The following is a 19121-nucleotide window of genomic DNA, read 5'->3' on the forward strand; positions in this document are numbered from 1 at the left end:
ATGGGTATAATGTTAGAGCCATAAGGAGAGACACCACCTGCTCATGTTATGAGTGAAGCCATCTTGCGCCGTCAAAGGTGGCCATGTTTGAAAACGCCGCTCCGATCCCACGTCTCCTCGCGCTGGCTGTCCACCCCCTCGCGTTTCGTCAGCTGTTCACAGACAGGAGTGGAGCTTGAGAAACCTATGGGGCGCCATAGAGCCCAAACAAATTAAAAATAAATTAAAACATGAAAATAGCTAATTTGGATAGCGGATGCAGCTGAAAAGTAGGTCAGTTGCAAGAAATTTCCTGGTTTATTTTAAGAATCGTTCTTCACTATTACGAGAAGATATAGGTGTGGTACATTAAATTAAAAGATGAATTATAGATTATATTTTAATAGCTACATACAAAAACGCAAATATGTCAATGTGGAATTGCTGCTTCATATTAACTAAAATTAATCACAATTGTTGTTAAAAAAACTGAAAATAGTTTAACAACTGAAAATGATAAAAAAAAATTTGAAAACCTAAATTCAGATAAATATGTTACCCAAAAAAATAAAGCTGTGGGCTAAAATAAAATATTTTTGCTATGTTTCAGTAGTGTTACTACGGAGACAGGGCAGTTCAAAGGTTTTCATAATGGAATTAGATTCTCGTTGCCATGGCAATGGCAGGATGCTACACTGCCCGGATGGTAGGAGCAGATTTGTATAGACTCACGGCTACAATTTGCCTCTGGCTTGTTCTGGATAAAGGCTATTCACGGGATTCTGTATATCTTGTAACCTCCGGCAGTGTTGATGTCAGTCATCATTATAATTGGAGAATGCGCGATGCCAAAAACCAATATGGCCTCCTCTGCCACGTCCTTCATGTAGAACGGGCCACAGGGTCTCTCAGGCACACAGTTCTTATGATCCTTAGTTCTCCATGTATCACCATTAGCAGAAGGTGCCAGCGGCACCAGAGGACTGTGGGCTAAGGTTTTGTTCCCAGGTCCGTCACCCTTCATGTGTATGGTAGCTCAGAGGAGATAGATCTGGTTCTCCACCTTGACCGGGCACCCAGACGCCTGGAACGAAGGCAGAGGGGACTTTTCATAGCCCAGTGGAAGTTGACAGGCAGCTCGAGTCCGGTCATCACCTCTCATCTGACCTCCATTGAGACCTCCAGACTACAATGGCTTTCCCTCCAAATCGAGGCTAAGTGGCCAATGTGTCTCTAATGTCCCTTTTTACTGGGTGTAACCATTGCTGGCCTCAGTGGTCCTGCCTACATGTATGACATTGGTAATATAAGCACAGGAATCATAGCATTTGATATAATTATTATTTTTAATATATTGCAGTTAAATTAATATGGAGACCCCATCACAAATAATGAGTGAATATAACTGAGTTAATAGTTTTCAGTGTAAAGCTCAGCAAAGGCGTGTAAGCTCAGTAGCTTGGTTGTGAGCTCCAAAAGTCACGTTATTAAAAATTCACAGACGTGGATAAGAGAGTCCTGTCTCTTCAGAGCATTCCCTTATAGAGCTCCTCAGCTGTGAAATAGTCTTCCAGGGGATGTGCAAGGTTCCTCCCAAGGTTTCTTCCTACTGGGGAGTTTTTCCTTGCCACTGTCGCCTCTGCCTTGCTCACTGGGGGGCTTTGGGCAGGGATAATGTGAAGTGCTTTGAGACAATGCAATGTTGTGAAAATGCGCTATACGAATAAAATTGAACTGAATTGAAAATTGAATTCTGTTGTCTTCCCATGAGCCGACAAACCCTGTCCTCTGTAACACAAGCTTTAGCTCCCAAGGAACACTATGCCATAACAACTTTACAAATTTGCAGTAATATCACTCTCCTCACTGCCATTGTTCATAACCCCGATGCTCAACCCAGCACGTTGAGTCTCGTTGAGTAACACAGAGTAACGCCAGGCCGTGTCAACTCAACAGAAAGCCTGTAATAATGTTGATTTCCCCTCTTATCCATTGGGCATATTCCATGTTTCCTTCCTCCTTCTTCCATTTTCACACTCGTTCTGACTGCAGAACACTCAAGAACCCTAGGAATAGGGGCAAGGTTGAGTTTCTAAGCTAGCCAGCATTGAACCAACTAGCCTCTATTATGTTTGACACCCCACACTGAGGTCTTCAGCGCACTGCATCCCACACTGCATCCCTCACTGCATCCCTATTAACATGTGCCCTGTGCCGAGACTCATCCAGAGCCATGTGACTCTTTGCTCCTTGTGTGCCGATTTTTACTGCCTGACGGAAAGCAATCCCTCTGAAGGGACGACCCCCTCCTTCATGTTTCTTTAACCAGCGCGAGCAGAGCCCTGATTTATAGAGCCCTGTGAAGCCCATTTAATGAGACGGCATTTTTCAGGGCCCCCTCGATTTTGTGTTTCTTAATGTGCACCCGGGGGACGCGGGGTCGAGGTGCTGCTAGGGGTGTGTGCTCCAGTCAGATCATCAGGTCGTTTGACCCACAGGAGAAGGACATGAATCAAAAGCAGCCGCATCGATTCCCAGGGCCTCCCAATTTACCGCACACCTGGATCTCGGCCAGCAGACGCAGGCTCTGACCCCCTCGGCACCCCCGTGCCCCGCTGCATGAACCCAGGGGAAGAGAGCAGGATACAGAGCTTGTTACAAATCAGCCAACACCCCCACCAGAGACCAACCCCCCTCGTGCTTCAGACAATATGGAAATGTCTCCGTTACCCTGGTCTAAGCGGCCATGCCTGTTCAATGGCGCCCCCTAGAGACAAGATTAATGTTACTTATACTTTTCTGCTGACCTCAATTTCCCTGTAAGCGTGCATCATGGATGATCTGGACAAAAAACACCAGCTCCCAGTCGCTCCTGAATCCCATTCCCAATTTTACAGGGTCATTTCATCATGGAAATATACTGACATTTGAGAGAATTTTCCCTCCAATGGTGTCTTTCAGATAGCAGAGCCCTTACAAGCAGCGACCCCGTGCATTTATTAAGTGACCTTTACATTGTTTGCCTTCCTTTGCTGAAAAGAAGCGAAGGAATAAATTTAATCTTCAGGAGGATGGAACTAGCTGCTTATTAGCTATAAGAACATGAGGAACATCAACCATGCCACTGTGGATGGTCATGCAAAGGAGACCATTTTAGCTGTGTGTTTTAAAGGAGGGGTTGAGTGGGGGTATGGACAGTGAGTCATGCTCGGTTTGAGGAGAACAGGGAGAGATCAGGTTGCTAGGCATTAAAGTTGCCCCCCTTTTGTTGAAGGAAACAATTGAGTCCCTGGAAACACCTACCAGGCTGACTTTCATGACCCGGCTTCCAGGCTTTTGGGTGAGAAAGGGAGGGAAGAGGGGGAATGGCTTAAAGGTACAGAGACAGAGAGTGAGGAAGGAAGGAAGCAGGCAGTGAGAGAGAGAGAGAGAGAGAGAGAAGGACTAGAGTGGTGTAAGGGGGAGCTGGATCTCCTGGCTGCTCTGCGGGAGGAAGGGAAAAAACACCCGGCGTCGTTTGTGGAGGAAGAGGGAACAGACATCGCTGGGGGCAGGAGATGTGGCGAGGCACCACGGGGCCGGCTCCAGAGGGAGCAGGGCACTGAGGCTGCAGAGGAGGGGTGGGGGTGAGAGGCAGGGGGGGGTGGGCACCAGCCCGGCACATCCTCGCTCTCCCTCTCCGCGTCCAGAGGAGATCACACGCCAGAGCAGAGGGCCTCTCCCGTCATCGCTGCCGCCGCCGTAGCGGCTCGAGTTTTTGTGGAGATGCCTGCACGCCGGTGGACAGGGAAGCTGGAGACGGGGATTTAACGTCGGGAATGAGCCAGCGGCCAAGATGGAAGGTCTTCTGTCGCCAATGCGGACGAGGGTAAGGTTGGCGCGAACAGGGGTGAGCGGCGGCGGCAGTGAAAGTTGGCTGTGTGGGGTTGCCAGGGGTGACGGCGGAAGCATTCCGGCAAGAGCGAGGCAAATGTGCCGCCGGTTAAAGCGGCAGCTTTAGTCAGCTTTGTGTCTGACCAGATATAGCCTTGGAGAAGAACGTGGACAGGGGATTGTATTAAGCACTTATTGGATGGAAACTGAATTTCTGATGTTCATGAGCTGGTGCCTTGGGCTACAGCGGCCAGCTGAGGCGTGTAGACAGAGACTTTCTGTAGAGTTCAGTGACGGAGAAATTGGAGAAAAACCTCCTCTATTCTAACGGTAAAGGAGGACAGGCATTTGTTGTGAGCTGAGATCTAGTTGAGATTCTTTCCTTCTTGCCCCCACTGCCTTTGATATGATCTTGCATTTTTATGTTAGTATTCCTGAGCGAGACGGCATCGCGCAAAGATAACAGTGCCCCCCGGGCCAGCGGAACGTTCCGGGTTGTTTTAACACACGTGTCAGCACATCCGCGAGATGACTCCAATTTTTCTAAATGATTTTTGGAACAAAATACAGCACTGCAGAGTAATGCCGCTGCCTCCGATTCACACCTACAGCTTTAATGATAAGATTAAGCTTTTGTCTTTTAGGAGTATTACACGGCTGAAAGTAAATAAGAGTTGGTTTTTTTCTCTGTTTTTGCATGTGATCGCCTGCTCCTGCATACACGCTGTATCTCTGTCCAGGTTTGGACTGGCCATCTGGCATACTGGGCATTTTCCCTGTGAGCTGCTGGGTATGTGAACCAGAAAAATGTATCGTGGTGAATCCCACCCCTGATCAGCACAACTTATCATGGGGAACCCCGAAATCCCGCCTGCCCCTGTTACACATGCATCTCTCCAATTTGTGCACAGATATTTATATTTACAGACATTTACAGCTGATGCATTGGACACTGTCCAGTGCTGGAAGTTAATTACGTGGGAAACTGAGCAACTTGAACGAGCTTTGCTCCCCAGCCGAGGTTGTGTCCGTGGCAGAGAAACTTGTGCAGGCAGCCGGATAAAATGGGTTTTTAATGCTGTCATTAGGAGTGGCGGGGGGGACGGAGCCGTGGAGGCTCGGAGAGTTTGCCCGTGATTAATGAGCTGCGGGGCCAGTGGTTCTTGCGCTGGAGTCCATCGCCAGGTCCTGCCTTGGGATCCTCCGGGGAATCCCTGGTAATTTATCACCAGCAGCACCCGTGCCTGTGATAGTGTCTGACTATGCGGATGCAAAGCCTCGGATAGGGCCTGCCTGTAGTGCTGTAGTGCCTCGGATAGGGCCTGCCTAAAGTACTGTAGTGCCACGGATAGGGCCTGCATATTGTGCTGTAGTGCCTCAGATAGGGCCTGCCTATAGTGCTGTAGTGCCTTGGATAGGGCCTGCCTAAAGTACTGTAGTGCCTCGGATAGGGCCTGCCTATAGTGCTGTAGTGCCTCGGATAGGGCCTGTCTATAGTGCTGTAGTGCCTTGGATAGGGCCTGTCTATAGTGCTGTAGTGCCTCGGATAGGGCCTGCCTAAAGTGCTATAGTGCCTCGGATAGGGCCTGCCTATAGTGCTGTAGTGCCTCGGATAGGGCCTGCCTATAGTGCTATAGTGCCTGTGATAGTGTCTGACTATGCGGATGCAATGCCTCGGATAGGGCCTGTCTATAGTGCTGTAGTGCCTCGGATAGGGCCTGCCTAAAGTACTGTAGTGCCTCGGATAGGGCCTGTCTATAGTGCTGTAGTGCCTCGGATAGGGCCTGCCTATAGTGCTGTAGTGCCTCGGATAGGGCCTGCCTATAGTGCTGTAGTGCCTCGGATAGGGCCTGCCTATAGTGCTGTAGTGCCTCGGATAGGGCCTGCCTATAGTGCTGTAGTGCCTTGGATAGGGCCTGCCTATAGTGGTGTAGTGCCTCGGATAGGGCCTGCCTATAGTGCTGTAGTGCCTTGGATAGCATCAGGCTATATGGCCTTAGCATGCCTATGTGAATATAATACCTGTCTCAGCATCTGTACTGCCTGACTTTGTGAACTTAGCATCTGACTAAGCGTCAGTAGCCTAAATGTGTATCGATAGTGCTTGGACAAGTTTTGATGCAGGTTTTCCAACTTTGGTCAGCTGGCTGGCGTGAGATCTTCAATTTGAGACGAGTCTGCACATGCATTTGCATGTATGTAACAGTTTTATTACCTTGTAAATAGTCTGTAGGGTTTGCAAACTGCCTCAACACTTTTGATGTCGCTAATTTTAGGTTTATAATGGAATAATATATATTTGTCGTAAGATTTCTTGCCTGAGCGTAAGAGTCTGAAGGCGTGAGTGTCACGCCAGATGCATGAGAGTTGGCGACCCTGTTGCCGACATGTGGCTACATGGCTTTAGTGCCTGGCTAAGAGTCTGCATAGAGCCTGGCTCTGCAGCTTTAGCTTCTGGCTAAGCGTCCATAGAGCCTGGCTCTGCAGCTTTAGCTTCTGGCTAAGCGTCCATAGAGCCTGGCTCTGCAGCTTTAGCTTCTGGCTAAGCGTCCATAGAGCCTGGCTCTGCAGCTTTAGCTTCTGGCTAAGCGTCCATAGAGCCTGGCTCTGCAGTTTTAGCGTCTGGCTAAATGTCCATAAGGCCTGGCTCTGCAGATTTAGCTTCTGGCTAAGTGTCCGTAAGGCCTGGCTGTGCGGTTTTAGCGCCTGGCTAATCATCAGCTTGAGCACTTAACTACACTAATGCCTTGCTGTATTAACATTGCTCTGTGCAACTAGCACCCAATCCCAAAGGCTTCACTGTGACTTTCTCTTCACGTCACTCAGAACTTTGGCAAAGCCCATAGTAGCTAAGTTCAGATGTGACTTGTTCTGCTACGTGCTGCCATAACGGGATTACAGATATGCTGATGCTCTTCCTGAAGTGACAGTATTAGCAAGGCTCACCCTGCACTCTTCTGAAAGACCAGGTTGGCCTTATTAACCCCCAAAACCTCAACACAATCACACAGTTGCTAGTCAGGTGTACGGCTAGATTGCCCAGCACCTGATACATGTTCCCATTTCACCATGGTTACATGATTCCTTGGGATGGCCTTCAAAAGACAGCCCTCATTGGGTGACCCAATGACATGGTAGCACATGGTTTCATCAACAGCAGTGCATTCCAGAAGTTTCCAGCCCCCCCTTTCTCAAATTATTCTCGGCTCAGTAATTGTTTTTTTCGGGGTTATCCAGGGATCTGTCAGTTAAGGACTGATGTTTTCCAAACACCTGGAAGGTGTGTGTTGCTTTTGCCAAATACTCAGGGTACGGCATGTGGTATTTTAATGAACCTTATGACGCTCCCTTGAAGTGGGTTCACATTTTTATCAATCTATTTATTTATTATAATTATGTCGGCAGCCACTGTAGCTAATTGAGGCCAGATGTCATTCCCAGTGATTGCTTTTAATACCACCGTGGGACAGTTTTGGTTGGACTGGTGAGCAGCCACACGTAATGGAGAGAAGGGGCAATGAACTGGGACTTGGCTGGTCTGGCTATTTGGAGCCAAAAACACCAACAGGAGGGATATTTAAATCAGAGAACTGTGGAATGAAGGGCAGGTGTGACTAACCATAACGTTAACAGCTGCCACTTGAATCTCTGGCCTCAAACCACATCAGTACTTCTTGCAGTTGTGCTTTTTGCCAAATACATATGCACATTTATTCCAACATTTCTCACCCACGTTCTCAAAGCCATTGGGTCATGTTTTTTATTAAGAGATATAATTATGCACATAACATTTTGAATAATTACCCAAATGTGCTCCTGGTAGCCCAAGTTAACCTCTTAAAAACAATAATTTAGGGCTTTAATTAAGAGGATTTATTAAAATTGTTGGAGTTCGGCACCATTATGTTCTGTGCACAGTGATTAATTATGAATGAATCAAGTTGCTTTTCTTTGCTGGCTGGTGTAATACTCCTAACTTGACCACAATATGGATCGTAATTAGTTTACACCTCCGGTATTTGCATAATTGACTTATGAATATTCACATACATGGAGGGATGCTAATTAGCAGAAAAGATGTTTTTTGCAAGCTTCTATGCTAATTACAAACAGGTACTCTGACTTTACCTGCTAGAGTCACTGCCGGCAGTAGAACCTACAACGACTACGTTCCATATGAAGGCAATATTAAAAACATATTAATTTGTTCAGCTCAGGGCTGCAGTAAGCCTGGGGACAATCCCAGAATGCATTGCATCTTTGGAGACACATACATTTATGGGGCAATATTATATGGCTTTGGACTGCAGCATTCTTGTGGGAATCCCCCAAAAACCAAAATCTCCACAGAGAAAGAATGGGATTCGAACCCATGACCCTGGTGGTGAGAGGGCTGCCCTCCGAGCCGCTCCGTCATGTTGGTTTGGAGCCCTAATCCTCTTGTCTTAAGGTTGCCCTATTGTGGAGTTTATCATGGACCTCCACATCAGCAACTCCTCCTGCACCAATTAGCTGAAAACATGCTGAAAGTGGGGGGGCAACGTTCCTGCGCTCAGCATCATCAGGACGTTCAAAATGCAGCGGGGGAAGCAGGAGAGCGGCGTGGATGGCTTAGGTGGGGACGGCGTTCTCGGTGTGCCGACGAATTATGCACAAGCCGTCTGGGGGTTGTTGGCTGGGCTTTCTCATTCACCGTAATGTATGTATGTAGGGCATCTCTGTAATCATCTGCAGCGTTCCTCAGGCATGCTGTAAAAACCTCGGTTAAGCGCCGGACTAACATCCGATTAACAAACGCCTGCCTCTCCTCCTATAATACACAATGAAGGTGACGGTGGTGAATGGCAAAGCCCGGGGACAGTCTGCACTGGTTCTCCTTTCGTCAGCTGTGCTGTCATCTTCATTTCCGTCGTTGTTGTATCTCAGTTATTTATAGCCATGTGACATTAGAGCTGGTGTGTAAAAATAAACATTAATATTTTATTTGTGCCTCGAATCAAAGCCACATCTACAGATCAGATCTGTTTTTCTGTCTTTGATTGATCACCCGGTGCAGGAGCTCAGGTCCACAGCAGATGGAACCCACGCACACACACACACACACACACAAGAACATGTGGAAATGGCATTGCTAACAGCAGATAGTGCTGAAAGCATGTAGCTTGATTTCCAATCACAGACAACCTCAAGCAGAAACATGAAGCCCCCTCCCCCCCCATCACCAGCGTCATCAGAGAGCCCCTCTTCAGTGCCCAGCACACAGGTGTTGCCGTCCGGCCGTTTCCATGGTGAAGCGTTGCGGTCTGAATTTGGTTGAATCTGGAGAGTGGCCTCCCCTCTGCACAGGTCCTATCCTGAGGGTGCAATCTCAGAGTACTTCCTTGGTGACAAGCACATGAAGAGGAGGGAACAACCTCTAACTGAAATAATTTTCCTTGGCAGCTTGACAGTTTTTTGTATCTGCACGTACATGTAGTCCATAGAGTATGCATGGAATTTAAATTCCAAAGAAAATAACCTTTGGATTACACAAAATTAGTTAGGTTTTTTAAACAGCTGTATTGGAAACAATTCATAGCACAAGCGTATATAAAGCAAGTATTGCATGGAAACAGCCATTACCGTGGTAACCCTTTGAAACAGCAGTAACACTGAAGAGTGAAACGGTGGCAATCATGCGGCAGTTGATCCTTCTTGATGAGCTGGAGCGGGGCTTTGTTATGGCGTATTTCTCTGGGGAGTTAGCTGTGATAACGCTAACTGGCTAAATGGCAGGGGGTGTGCCGGGGAGGTGTAATATCATCAGTGTCAAAGTGCCGGTTTATCACTGCCCCCCCGCGGGCTCGGGTTCACACATGCCGGAGGTAATGTAACCAGATGGATCCATTATCGGTGGGCTGTGCTTGGAGGGCGTTGGAAGAGGGGTGTTTGGAAGGCCACCGCGTGCTCCGGACGCGTTAATTAACAGAGAGGCATCTGGAGACGAACCTTAGGGTCAAAGATGATGGACTCCACCTGATATGTCACGATGAAGGAACGCCCGAGGAGACGGCCGGGCGAGAACTTGGCTGCTGCTTATCGCCACACTGGCAGGCAATCGGCGTCGGCTTTTAATCTGACCCCGCCCCCTCTGGGTATAAAAGGGGGAGGGGCTAATATTGGGCTACGAACTGCTGCAATGAAATCTGTCCAATAACATGCTGATGCGGCTCAAACAGAACAAAAGAATCAACCATAATCCTGGCTCTCGCTTCAACTGCCAGCCTCCTACTGCAACAGAATATCCGAGACAATGCACCAAGACCACCTCAAGGCTAAAGACCACCTCATCCTCTGACAGACACCTACATAGCATTTCTAATGCACCAATACATCGTACATATCGATCCTTGAGCATCCGGCCTTTGGCGTCATGAAAGGCATCAGTAGATTTTTCAGGAGTGCAAGAGAACAAAATAGACATTGGTGTCGGATCATGCTGCATTTAAGCCGGAATGATCTGGGATACAAACGACATGCATCATTCGTACACTCAGGTTCTCCTGTTTATTTTGTTAGATCCGAGTAATTTTTCACAGGATTACCAGCCTCACATATCTGACATGAAAATCTGTTAAATTTGATTCTCGTGTTATCCCTCTGCGCCTTGTGCACTTGAGCTGAATATGAGTTCACAGTTCTGTTTGTTTCTTTGTTAATCGATCCTTGTGTTATTTACGAGCTGCCGTCATCCTCAGCCTCGGACAGGGGAGCCTGGCACTGGCTTTACGTCATGGTACACAGAAGAGTCTTATCTATGTGCCCATTGACAAAGGCTCCCCATAACTTACAGGTCATTCAGGGGTCTCTCAAACACTCAGATTCCAGAATTTTCTTGCAGTTACTTAGCAGTTGCTGACAGAAATACCACAAGGTTATTCGTGGTATACTACCCTCTAAACCGCTTATCTCTCAGTAGTAAACAAGGTGATACGTTATACGTTCAATTAACGTAGTCTTGTTTACTAAAGGGCTAATTTCTTCCAGTATGAGTAATCTCTTCCTGAGGGAGTGGGGCAGTGTACAGTGAAACACTGAGGAAACGTTACCATGTCAGGTAGCCCTTAGACTCCCTTATTCTGGTTTGTGAGTCTCGATGTCAATGCTTGGTCTTTGCACCATCGACTCTGGTCACGCCTCACTTTGGAAGGTGCGGCTGACAGAGGTGCTTTGAACACAGCATATCGTCGGTGTAACGGTTGGCATGTATTGACGGACACGTTTATCACCTCTTTGATAAACAGAACATGGATTTGGGGCATATAATGAAGATCTCCCCCCACCCCCCATTTCGGTATTTTTGGGGGAAATCCAATTTGGACGACTGTAATGTCCTCTCTATAGGTCTTTATTTTCTTCTGAATGAGATTTCTAACCATGCCCGTTCTCCGTTGACCCTGAGGAGAATCTGAATTATGATGAGCTCCCAGTGGTAAGATTCCAGGCTGATGGGACTCAACTGCTAGGCAGGAAAACGAATGACCTCACATGGAATGTGATTTTAAAGGAGGTTCTAGCTGGCAGTCTGGGAGAGGAAGAAACAAGCTGGAGTCTGTCTTATCTGTACTGCATTATTACGCTCATGATATCTGTCATGTAGCATGATGCTAATAATTTTATTAGCCTGTTACGATCCAGTCTAGGGTTGGACCGCAACAAAGTGAAAGGGAAGGAGGGATTGGGGAGGACAGGACAACTAGGGCTAGGAGAAGGGAACACGGGACACAGAGGGAGTCTTTTTTTATAGTTTTTTTTTTATAGTTTTTCACAAACACAGTACAAACACTAGGTGTAACGAACGTCAGGAGTGACAAAGGCCAAAGAAACAAACAAAAGCACATCTACCGAGTATCCCAAGCTGAGCTACCTAAGTGAACACAAAGAAAATGGTGAAATGAAACAACAATGCCTAAATCTATCTCCCTGACCAAACAAACAATAATCCCCACGTTAACGAATAAACCAAAAAAGGCAGACACTCCCTACACACCTAGTGAAACACGAAACACCAAGCCGAGGCAAAGGTATCAAAAGGGAAAACCGAGAGGCGAAGTCGAAACACAGGCGAAAGTCCAAAACCAATCAAGCAATCAGAAACAAAGGCGAAAGTACAAATAAGGGCGAGGCGAGAATCGGAAGTCAAGGGCAAAACAGTCATACACGATCAATCAAACAAAGCAAAAGCGAACAGAGAGCGAGCTAGCAGGCGAGAAGCAAGTAGCGGGCAAACGAAGGGACGAAGCGGCGAACTCTTCAGCCGGTGAACCGGAAACGGCTCCGAGGGCAAGGGAGGCGGGGTCAGGTCCTGAGGGCGGAGTCGAGGGGGCGGGCGACCAATCGGCGAGTGGGCAGGACGTCCGAAGGACCTGCAGGCATCCTCCTAAACTTACGGCACGTAACACTTACGGCACGTACCCGAAACTTACGGCACATATCCCTTACGGCACGTAACAAAAACTTACGGCACGTAACACCCCCCCACACAAGAGTGAACCCACACGGGTCACCAAAATACACAGATCCCAAACAAAAAACAACAAAAACCACAAAATAAACATAAGAAAACAAACAGAACGGAACTTCAGGGGAGGTAACAGAGTTATTAGGATCCGGGGTCACAGACTCAATCTTCGAAGGTTTATCCAGCAACGGCACAGACATGAACGTGTCCTCGAGGTCAATGTCGGCAAGCTGGCGCCGCTGTGCACGAGTAAGCACACACGCAGGAAACACCGTCGGGTGTTCCACCGCTACATCATTTTCACACAGCACAGGGTCCAGAACGACTTCGGGTAGAGGAACGATTCTCTTCCCCGCTATGTCATTCCCAAGAATAAACGTAATGCCTGGGACAGGTAACTGGGGCTGGACAGCTACTCGCACGTATCCCGAGAAATCGGGAGTACACAAATAAACGGTGTGCAGGGGAACTCCAGCCACACACAAATCAATTCCCTGCACTAACACATCCGTACCACAGTACGTATTGACAGACAGGGGAATAACCCCTTCCACCAAGAAGGACTGAGCGGCTCCCGTATCCCGCAGGATGGTCACAGGGTGCCGAGCATCCATCTCACTGAGCGAAACCGAACCAGTAAATACAAATGGTTCGAAAGCAGCATCAACGCGAGAGGAGGAGGACGAAGAACTGTCGGGGCAGGCAGCAACATTTACTTTCCTAGCTGCTGATCGAGCTTCCTTGCGCTTTAACACAGGACAAACAGATATAATATGGCCCACTTCGTGGCAATAGAAACACTCGCGTTTCTCCACGGGTGGTGGAGACGCTTGCGAAGGGGAGGTTACAATCGGACGAGTTTTACGAGGCAAAGGAATCGGAGCAAACACAGTTTTGTGGGTCAAAACGAACTCGTCAGCGAGGGTGGCAGCTTCAGTTAGCGAAGTGACCTTTTGCTCATTCAAGTACACTACCACTCGATCAGGAACACAGTTCTTAAATTCTTCTAACAGGACCAGTTCCTTAAGCTGGTCGTGGTTAAACACACCACTAGCGCCGCACCACTTATCAAATAAGACGGCTTTCTCGCGTGCGAACTCCACGTATGTTTGGCTGGCGGATTTGGGAAGATTTCGAAAGTTCTGCCGATAAGCTTCCGGCACTAACTCATAAGCGCGAAGCACAGTAGCCTTCACAATGTCGTAATCTAGGCTCTGCTCTAACGCAAGAGCCGAACAAACTTCCTGTGCCTTACCCACAAGCTTACATTGCAGTAACAGTGACCAAAGGTGTTTGGGCCAGTTCAATGTCATAGCAATGCGCTCAAAAATGGAAAAGTAGGCGTCTACCTCATTTTCCCGAAACACAGGAACAAGACCGATGTGTCGGCTCACATCAAAGCTCGATCTACCAATTTCCGGGGAGACAGGCGAGCTCAAGGGAGACCGGGGACGGGGTCTAGGAGCGTCTTGGGCGTCAGCCTGGTCTCGGGCGGAGCGAGCTGCGGGTGGAGGTGTACCTGGTGTGGGTACCTTACGCGGAAGAGGCATTGGTTTTTGGTCGCCCATGCTCATCCGACGTAACTCCAGCTCCTTCTCAGCCTCCATCTCCATAGCCCGGACACGGAGTAGCTGAGCCTGGTACTCCTGTCTCTTAATCTCAAGCTCGAGCTCCCGTAGCTTAATCGTCAGCAGTAGGTCCTCCCTGGTTGAGCGGGGATCTCCAAGATCCATGCGGTGTCCACTCCCTGGATCGTCGCTGCTGGCCTCCGCTACAGCAGACATCCGAACCGGGGTGGCAGCAACACTAGGGGATCCACCCAACTCAGGCAGTATACCTTGCTGAACCAATTCATCGAGCAGAATTTGCTTAACAACCCGCTTGGAAGCCTCAGCGGGAACCAAAATGTTAAAGAAGTCTGCTATCTGTAGCAGATCATCCTTGCGGCACACATCAAATTGTTCGAGTGTGGGGTAAAGGGTGAACGCAACAAGGTCGAATTGGGCCATCACGATTACTGCAATCACCACAACACCCCCCCACACAAAAAAAATCCGCCAGACAAGCACGAAAGGGAAAGAAGGAAAGGACGAGCCCCCAATTTTGTTACGATCCAGTCTAGGGTTGGACCGCAACAAAGTGAAAGGGAAGGAGGGATTGGGGAGGACAGGACAACTAGGGCTAGGAGAAGGGAACACGGGACACAGAGGGAGTCTTTTTTTATAGTTTTTTTTTTATAGTTTTTCACAAACACAGTACAAACACTAGGTGTAACGAACGTCAGGAGTGACAAAGGCCAAAGAAACAAACAAAAGCACATCTACCGAGTATCCCAAGCTGAGCTACCTAAGTGAACACAAAGAAAATGGTGAAATGAAACAACAATGCCTAAATCTATCTCCCTGACCAAACAAACAATAATCCCCACGTTAACGAATAAACCAAAAAAGGCAGACACTCCCTACACACCTAGTGAAACACGAAACACCAAGCCGAGGCAAAGGTATCAAAAGGGAAAACCGAGAGGCGAAGTCGAAACACAGGCGAAAGTCCAAAACCAATCAAGCAATCAGAAACAAAGGCGAAAGTACAAATAAGGGCGAGGCGAGAATCGGAAGTCAAGGGCAAAACAGTCATACACGATCAATCAAACAAAGCAAAAGCGAACAGAGAGCGAGCTAGCAGGCGAGAAGCAAGTAGCGGGCAAACGAAGGGACGAAGCGGCGAACTCTTCAGCCGGTGAACCGGAAACGGCTCCGAGGGCAAGGGAGGCGGGGTCAGGTCCTGAGGGCGGAGTCGAGGGGGCGGGCGACCAATCGGCGAGTGGGCAGGACGTCCGAAGGACCTGCAGGCATCCTCCTAAACTTACGGCACGTAACACTTACGGCACGTACCCGAAACTTACGGCACATATCCCTTACGGCACGTAACAAAAACTTACGGCACGTAACATAGCCCCTGTGCCAAGGCATTAATTTTGGTATGATGCCCTGTGAGCTGTAAAAAAATGGCTGTTGAATTTAAAAAATTTCAAGTAGTTTTACCATTTCATCAACCTTCTAAAAGTGCTAGGAGCAGCAGATGTCATTATTAATGGAAGCGGAACCATTTTTCACATGTCTGACAGTCAAATTTCGTATACTAATATTGCTAGAAAACAAGCAGCGATAAGGGAAACATTTCGCCAGCCCAAAGAAAGAACATAAGTTGATTATGTAAGATGCTTGGTGCTCATTCTGATGACCCTTACGTGTTTCTGTGAGCAATGAAGGCTGACAGGACTCTGTTAGAGGTAGTAGTTTATTGACTACACCTGGCAAGTGTGTATTTCTCCTCAGCTGTTAGGTGATGAAACACAACATTCTCACCTCTAGGTGGAGCAGTAGGGCACTTGCCTTAAGCACATGTGCCATTTTAAGGTGTGGTGCTAGAGTATGCCTCTTTTCTTGTAATTGTTGTCATTCCTAGAAATGCACTTAATTACTATGGCTGTGGGGTTTTGAGTTGACTTGTGCTTGCTTGTCTGAAGTTCACCAATAAGTGTACTCATTTAGCCCTGAAGGTAACCTGAATTTGAGTCCACCACAATTTAGTGGTAAAACTAGCAGCATGTTGCCCTGTCTTTCAGGCATAGTGAGGCAGGCTTGGCATTTTGGGGAAATTGGTTTCATTTTGTGCATGACTTAAGCCACACAATAATGAAACATACTGACAGAAAACAAAACCAGCGCCTAAATGAATCATGTGCCTTGCGGTAATTCTGATTTCTGAAGTCTGGGATGGGGTGGAAAATGATAAGGCATCTGTCTGTCAAGGAAATGGTCCAATTCATCCTGACTACCCTGAAATTTAAACTCTACTTTTAGGGTGTTTTTTGTGTAGAACTCACCTAGGAAATGAACCTCAGATCTTCCAAACATCAGAGCAGGCCGTCACGATGAGTCAGCGCTCCTTTACCAAACTGGAATGCGAATGAGACCCTGCAATGCATCTGGTTTCCTTCTGTTGTTTTTCTTCATTGTCCCTGGTTGTGTCGTAGATTTCTAAAAACAAACGCTGCAGTCACTGCATTTCCTGCACTGAGTTATGTCATCGGGGCACCTGGCAAAGCCCAACGGAATAGGAGCAAAGATAGCGTAGCAATTATAAAGACTGAATCACCTCCAGTTGTAGGAACACCTGGGGTGTCCTATAGCCTCATGCATAGTACTGATTTTGATGCAACCGCTGAGTTAAGACTGTCATCTTACGCTCTACCTTAGCTATCGTAAACCTGGTTTCATGTCACGTCAGTCTCTGTAGAGGCCTTCGGACATTTTTTCCATGCTTTAATGATTGCTCTTCACATCGTCTCATCTTACCGTTTGAGATGAGAGGTTTAGCAGGTTGACCCCAAGCAAGTCGACCATCAGCGTTTCGTCATTTTTCTTTGATGAACCTCTATGACCCGAGGCAATGCTCTCCTGCCCCCCCCCCCCCCACTCCACCCGAAAGCTTCTAGCTCCAAAACTCTGCTTGCCCGCTCTTGTCACATCTGCACAGCCAGCTGCGCCACGTTTTGGAGAGACCGACGGCTCGAAGTTGACGGCAATCTCTTAGACGTAAGTGGAGTTATTCCTGGCTGGTGTTGAGAAAGCCATCTAAAATAGATCTCATCAAAGAGTCTTTGTGCTTGACACGCTTTACAATTTACGCTGAGGGAGCTTACAGACTTGTGCGCCAACGGGAACTCGTAAATTTGACTGAAAGCACCTTTTCTTCAGGGCTCTTTCGAAATGTAGGATATTGGCTCCTTTGGGTCTGTGCGACGCATTCCTCGTTTTTTTGGCCGAGGTAAATGATATGTATGTTCGCGTGCCTTGCAATATTCATGCTAGAGTGACTGCGTAACTCGTTCAACATTTACGGGGCTTGTGTAGACAGCTGTAGCATTTGGCAGCTGTTTTGTTTTGTTTCCTAGAGAGGACTACATGTGAATTTTAATGAGGGAAAGATCAGCTTTTAATGGTTTTCATTCAAGGATCTAGGATTTGCCCAAGGAAACCCCATTTTTTAGCTGAATCCAATGCAAAAAGACAGAAGCCGCAGCCAATCACACCAGAGGCTTTAATTCAGTGTCCTTGTATAGCACCCTGTCCTCGTTTTTAAGAACGCAGTGGACCGTGACGCTTGGCCACCTCCGTTCTTCTGCTTAAACTACGGATGCAAGCTTGGTTTTTTTTTTTCGCCTCCAGCTGGTTGCCGTGGCAGGAAACCTGCTTTTCAGCACATGGTCTCGCTTTAAGTGCCCAAATCGGTATTTGTAAACTTTGCCCATATGGCATGAAGGGCAGCAGGTGAGCAGGTATGTGGAACACGGTCGGCAATGTCCCGAGAGGAAAATGTGCTGTATGGATGCCGCTTAAAACTGAAGGAGAACGGCACCAGTTTATTAGAATGGGGGTCTCTGATGTATTTTGTCTTTTATTTGCTTGGCCTGGTTATGTTTTGATATCTACTGTACATGTGTTCTTCAAAAACAAATGAAGGTTTGATGACTAAGGCGGGGCGGGGCGGGGCAGGGCGGGGCGGGGGGCACGGCGGCACAGTTTGTCTCACACCTCTGAAGATCCGGGTTCAGGTCTCTGTCCCAGCTTTGATCTTCCCATGTCATCGTGGGGTTTCCACAGTTGTACTTGTTGGACTGTCTATAGGTGGGTGAGTACCTTGCGAAGGGTTGGCGCCCCATCCTGGGTTATCTCCTGCCTTGCACCCACAGCTTCCCGACCCCCAGGGCCCTGCATAGGAAAAGAGGGTATAGAAAACAGACGGATGGGTGGATGGATGGATCAATCGATCAATCAATGGCAGAACAAACATGCTGTTCTCTTTCTAAGATGTCATTTGAGTAAAGAGTCATTTGAGTATAGGTTTGGGGTTAGAGACAATCTCAGGGTCAAGTCCAAGAAACAATGGATACAAGGCAGGAAACCCACACAAACCAGTGCAAACCACACACATGCAGAGCTAAGGATGGGATTTGAACCCCCAAGCCCTGCGTGCTTCAGCCTAGCTGCATGCCACTCATCTAAAATGCCATGCATGTGACATCTAACGTTAATAGGTGACCTGCTAATTCTCTGAATATTATTTCCATTTAGTTTAAATGCAAATTGCGAGTCTTATTTCAATGTTTCAGTGACCTCACTATGTATAAAATCTGCCTGGCTACAACTTTATGAACAGCAGACCGTGTTGCCTCACGCCCTGTAGGTCACTAGTGCTAAACATGAATCACGGCGTGTCTGTGATCTCTGGGGGTGATTTTGTAAACACTAATTAGGTTGCCCCGTTGTCCGCAAGCAAACGAAGCTGGAAGGCTGGCATTAGCCGTGCTCGCGGGAAGCGCTGGGTCACCCGTGGCATGTGTTAGCGGCCTCGTCCCGAAGCACTTCCCGTCCTCCTTCCCAGTGTGCGGGGAATTCACTCGCGGGGAGTCATTCATCAAATGTGTCACAGAGCGGACGGATGATCCAACCGAAGCTGACGGTCAAAGCCAGAAACCAGGCAAAAAAAAAATCAGGGAAAATATGTTACTGACCCCTGGAACGTGAGAGAATGAGGAGGTTTGTGCGTTTTTTTCACTGGTTGATTTATGAACGTTAAAAACTATAGGCAGCTCTCAATTTGCATAAAACCGACTTATGTAAATCTGAAGTTACGCAAAAAATATCTGAGATGCACAGTTTACGGAAGCACTAATGCAAAGAAGAGTCAATCTGCACTTTGT

General features: G+C 47.7%; 1 protein-coding gene across 3 annotated transcripts in view; it reads left to right on the top strand.

The window, feature by feature from the left end:
• The window catches only part of frmd4a (FERM domain containing 4A), a 136806-nt gene that overhangs the window by 22971 nt on the left and 94714 nt on the right, over window positions 1–19121 (top strand). The window contains exon 1 of one of the 3 annotated variants that reach the window (XM_072702751.1): window positions 3642–3847. The exons of 1 other annotated variant lie outside the window; for it this stretch is intronic. In XM_072702751.1, coding sequence (XP_072558852.1) covers window positions 3815–3847 — 33 coding nt within the window. In that variant the 5' untranslated portion in view covers window positions 3642–3814. Of the gene's footprint in view, window positions 1–3641; window positions 3848–16865; window positions 16954–19121 lie in introns of those variants that run through there. One more of the 3 variants, XM_072702809.1, reaches the window with a different exon arrangement.

Source organism: Paramormyrops kingsleyae, chromosome 1, assembly GCF_048594095.1.
Source record: "Paramormyrops kingsleyae isolate MSU_618 chromosome 1, PKINGS_0.4, whole genome shotgun sequence".
Taxonomy (NCBI): Eukaryota; Metazoa; Chordata; class Actinopteri; order Osteoglossiformes; family Mormyridae; genus Paramormyrops; species Paramormyrops kingsleyae.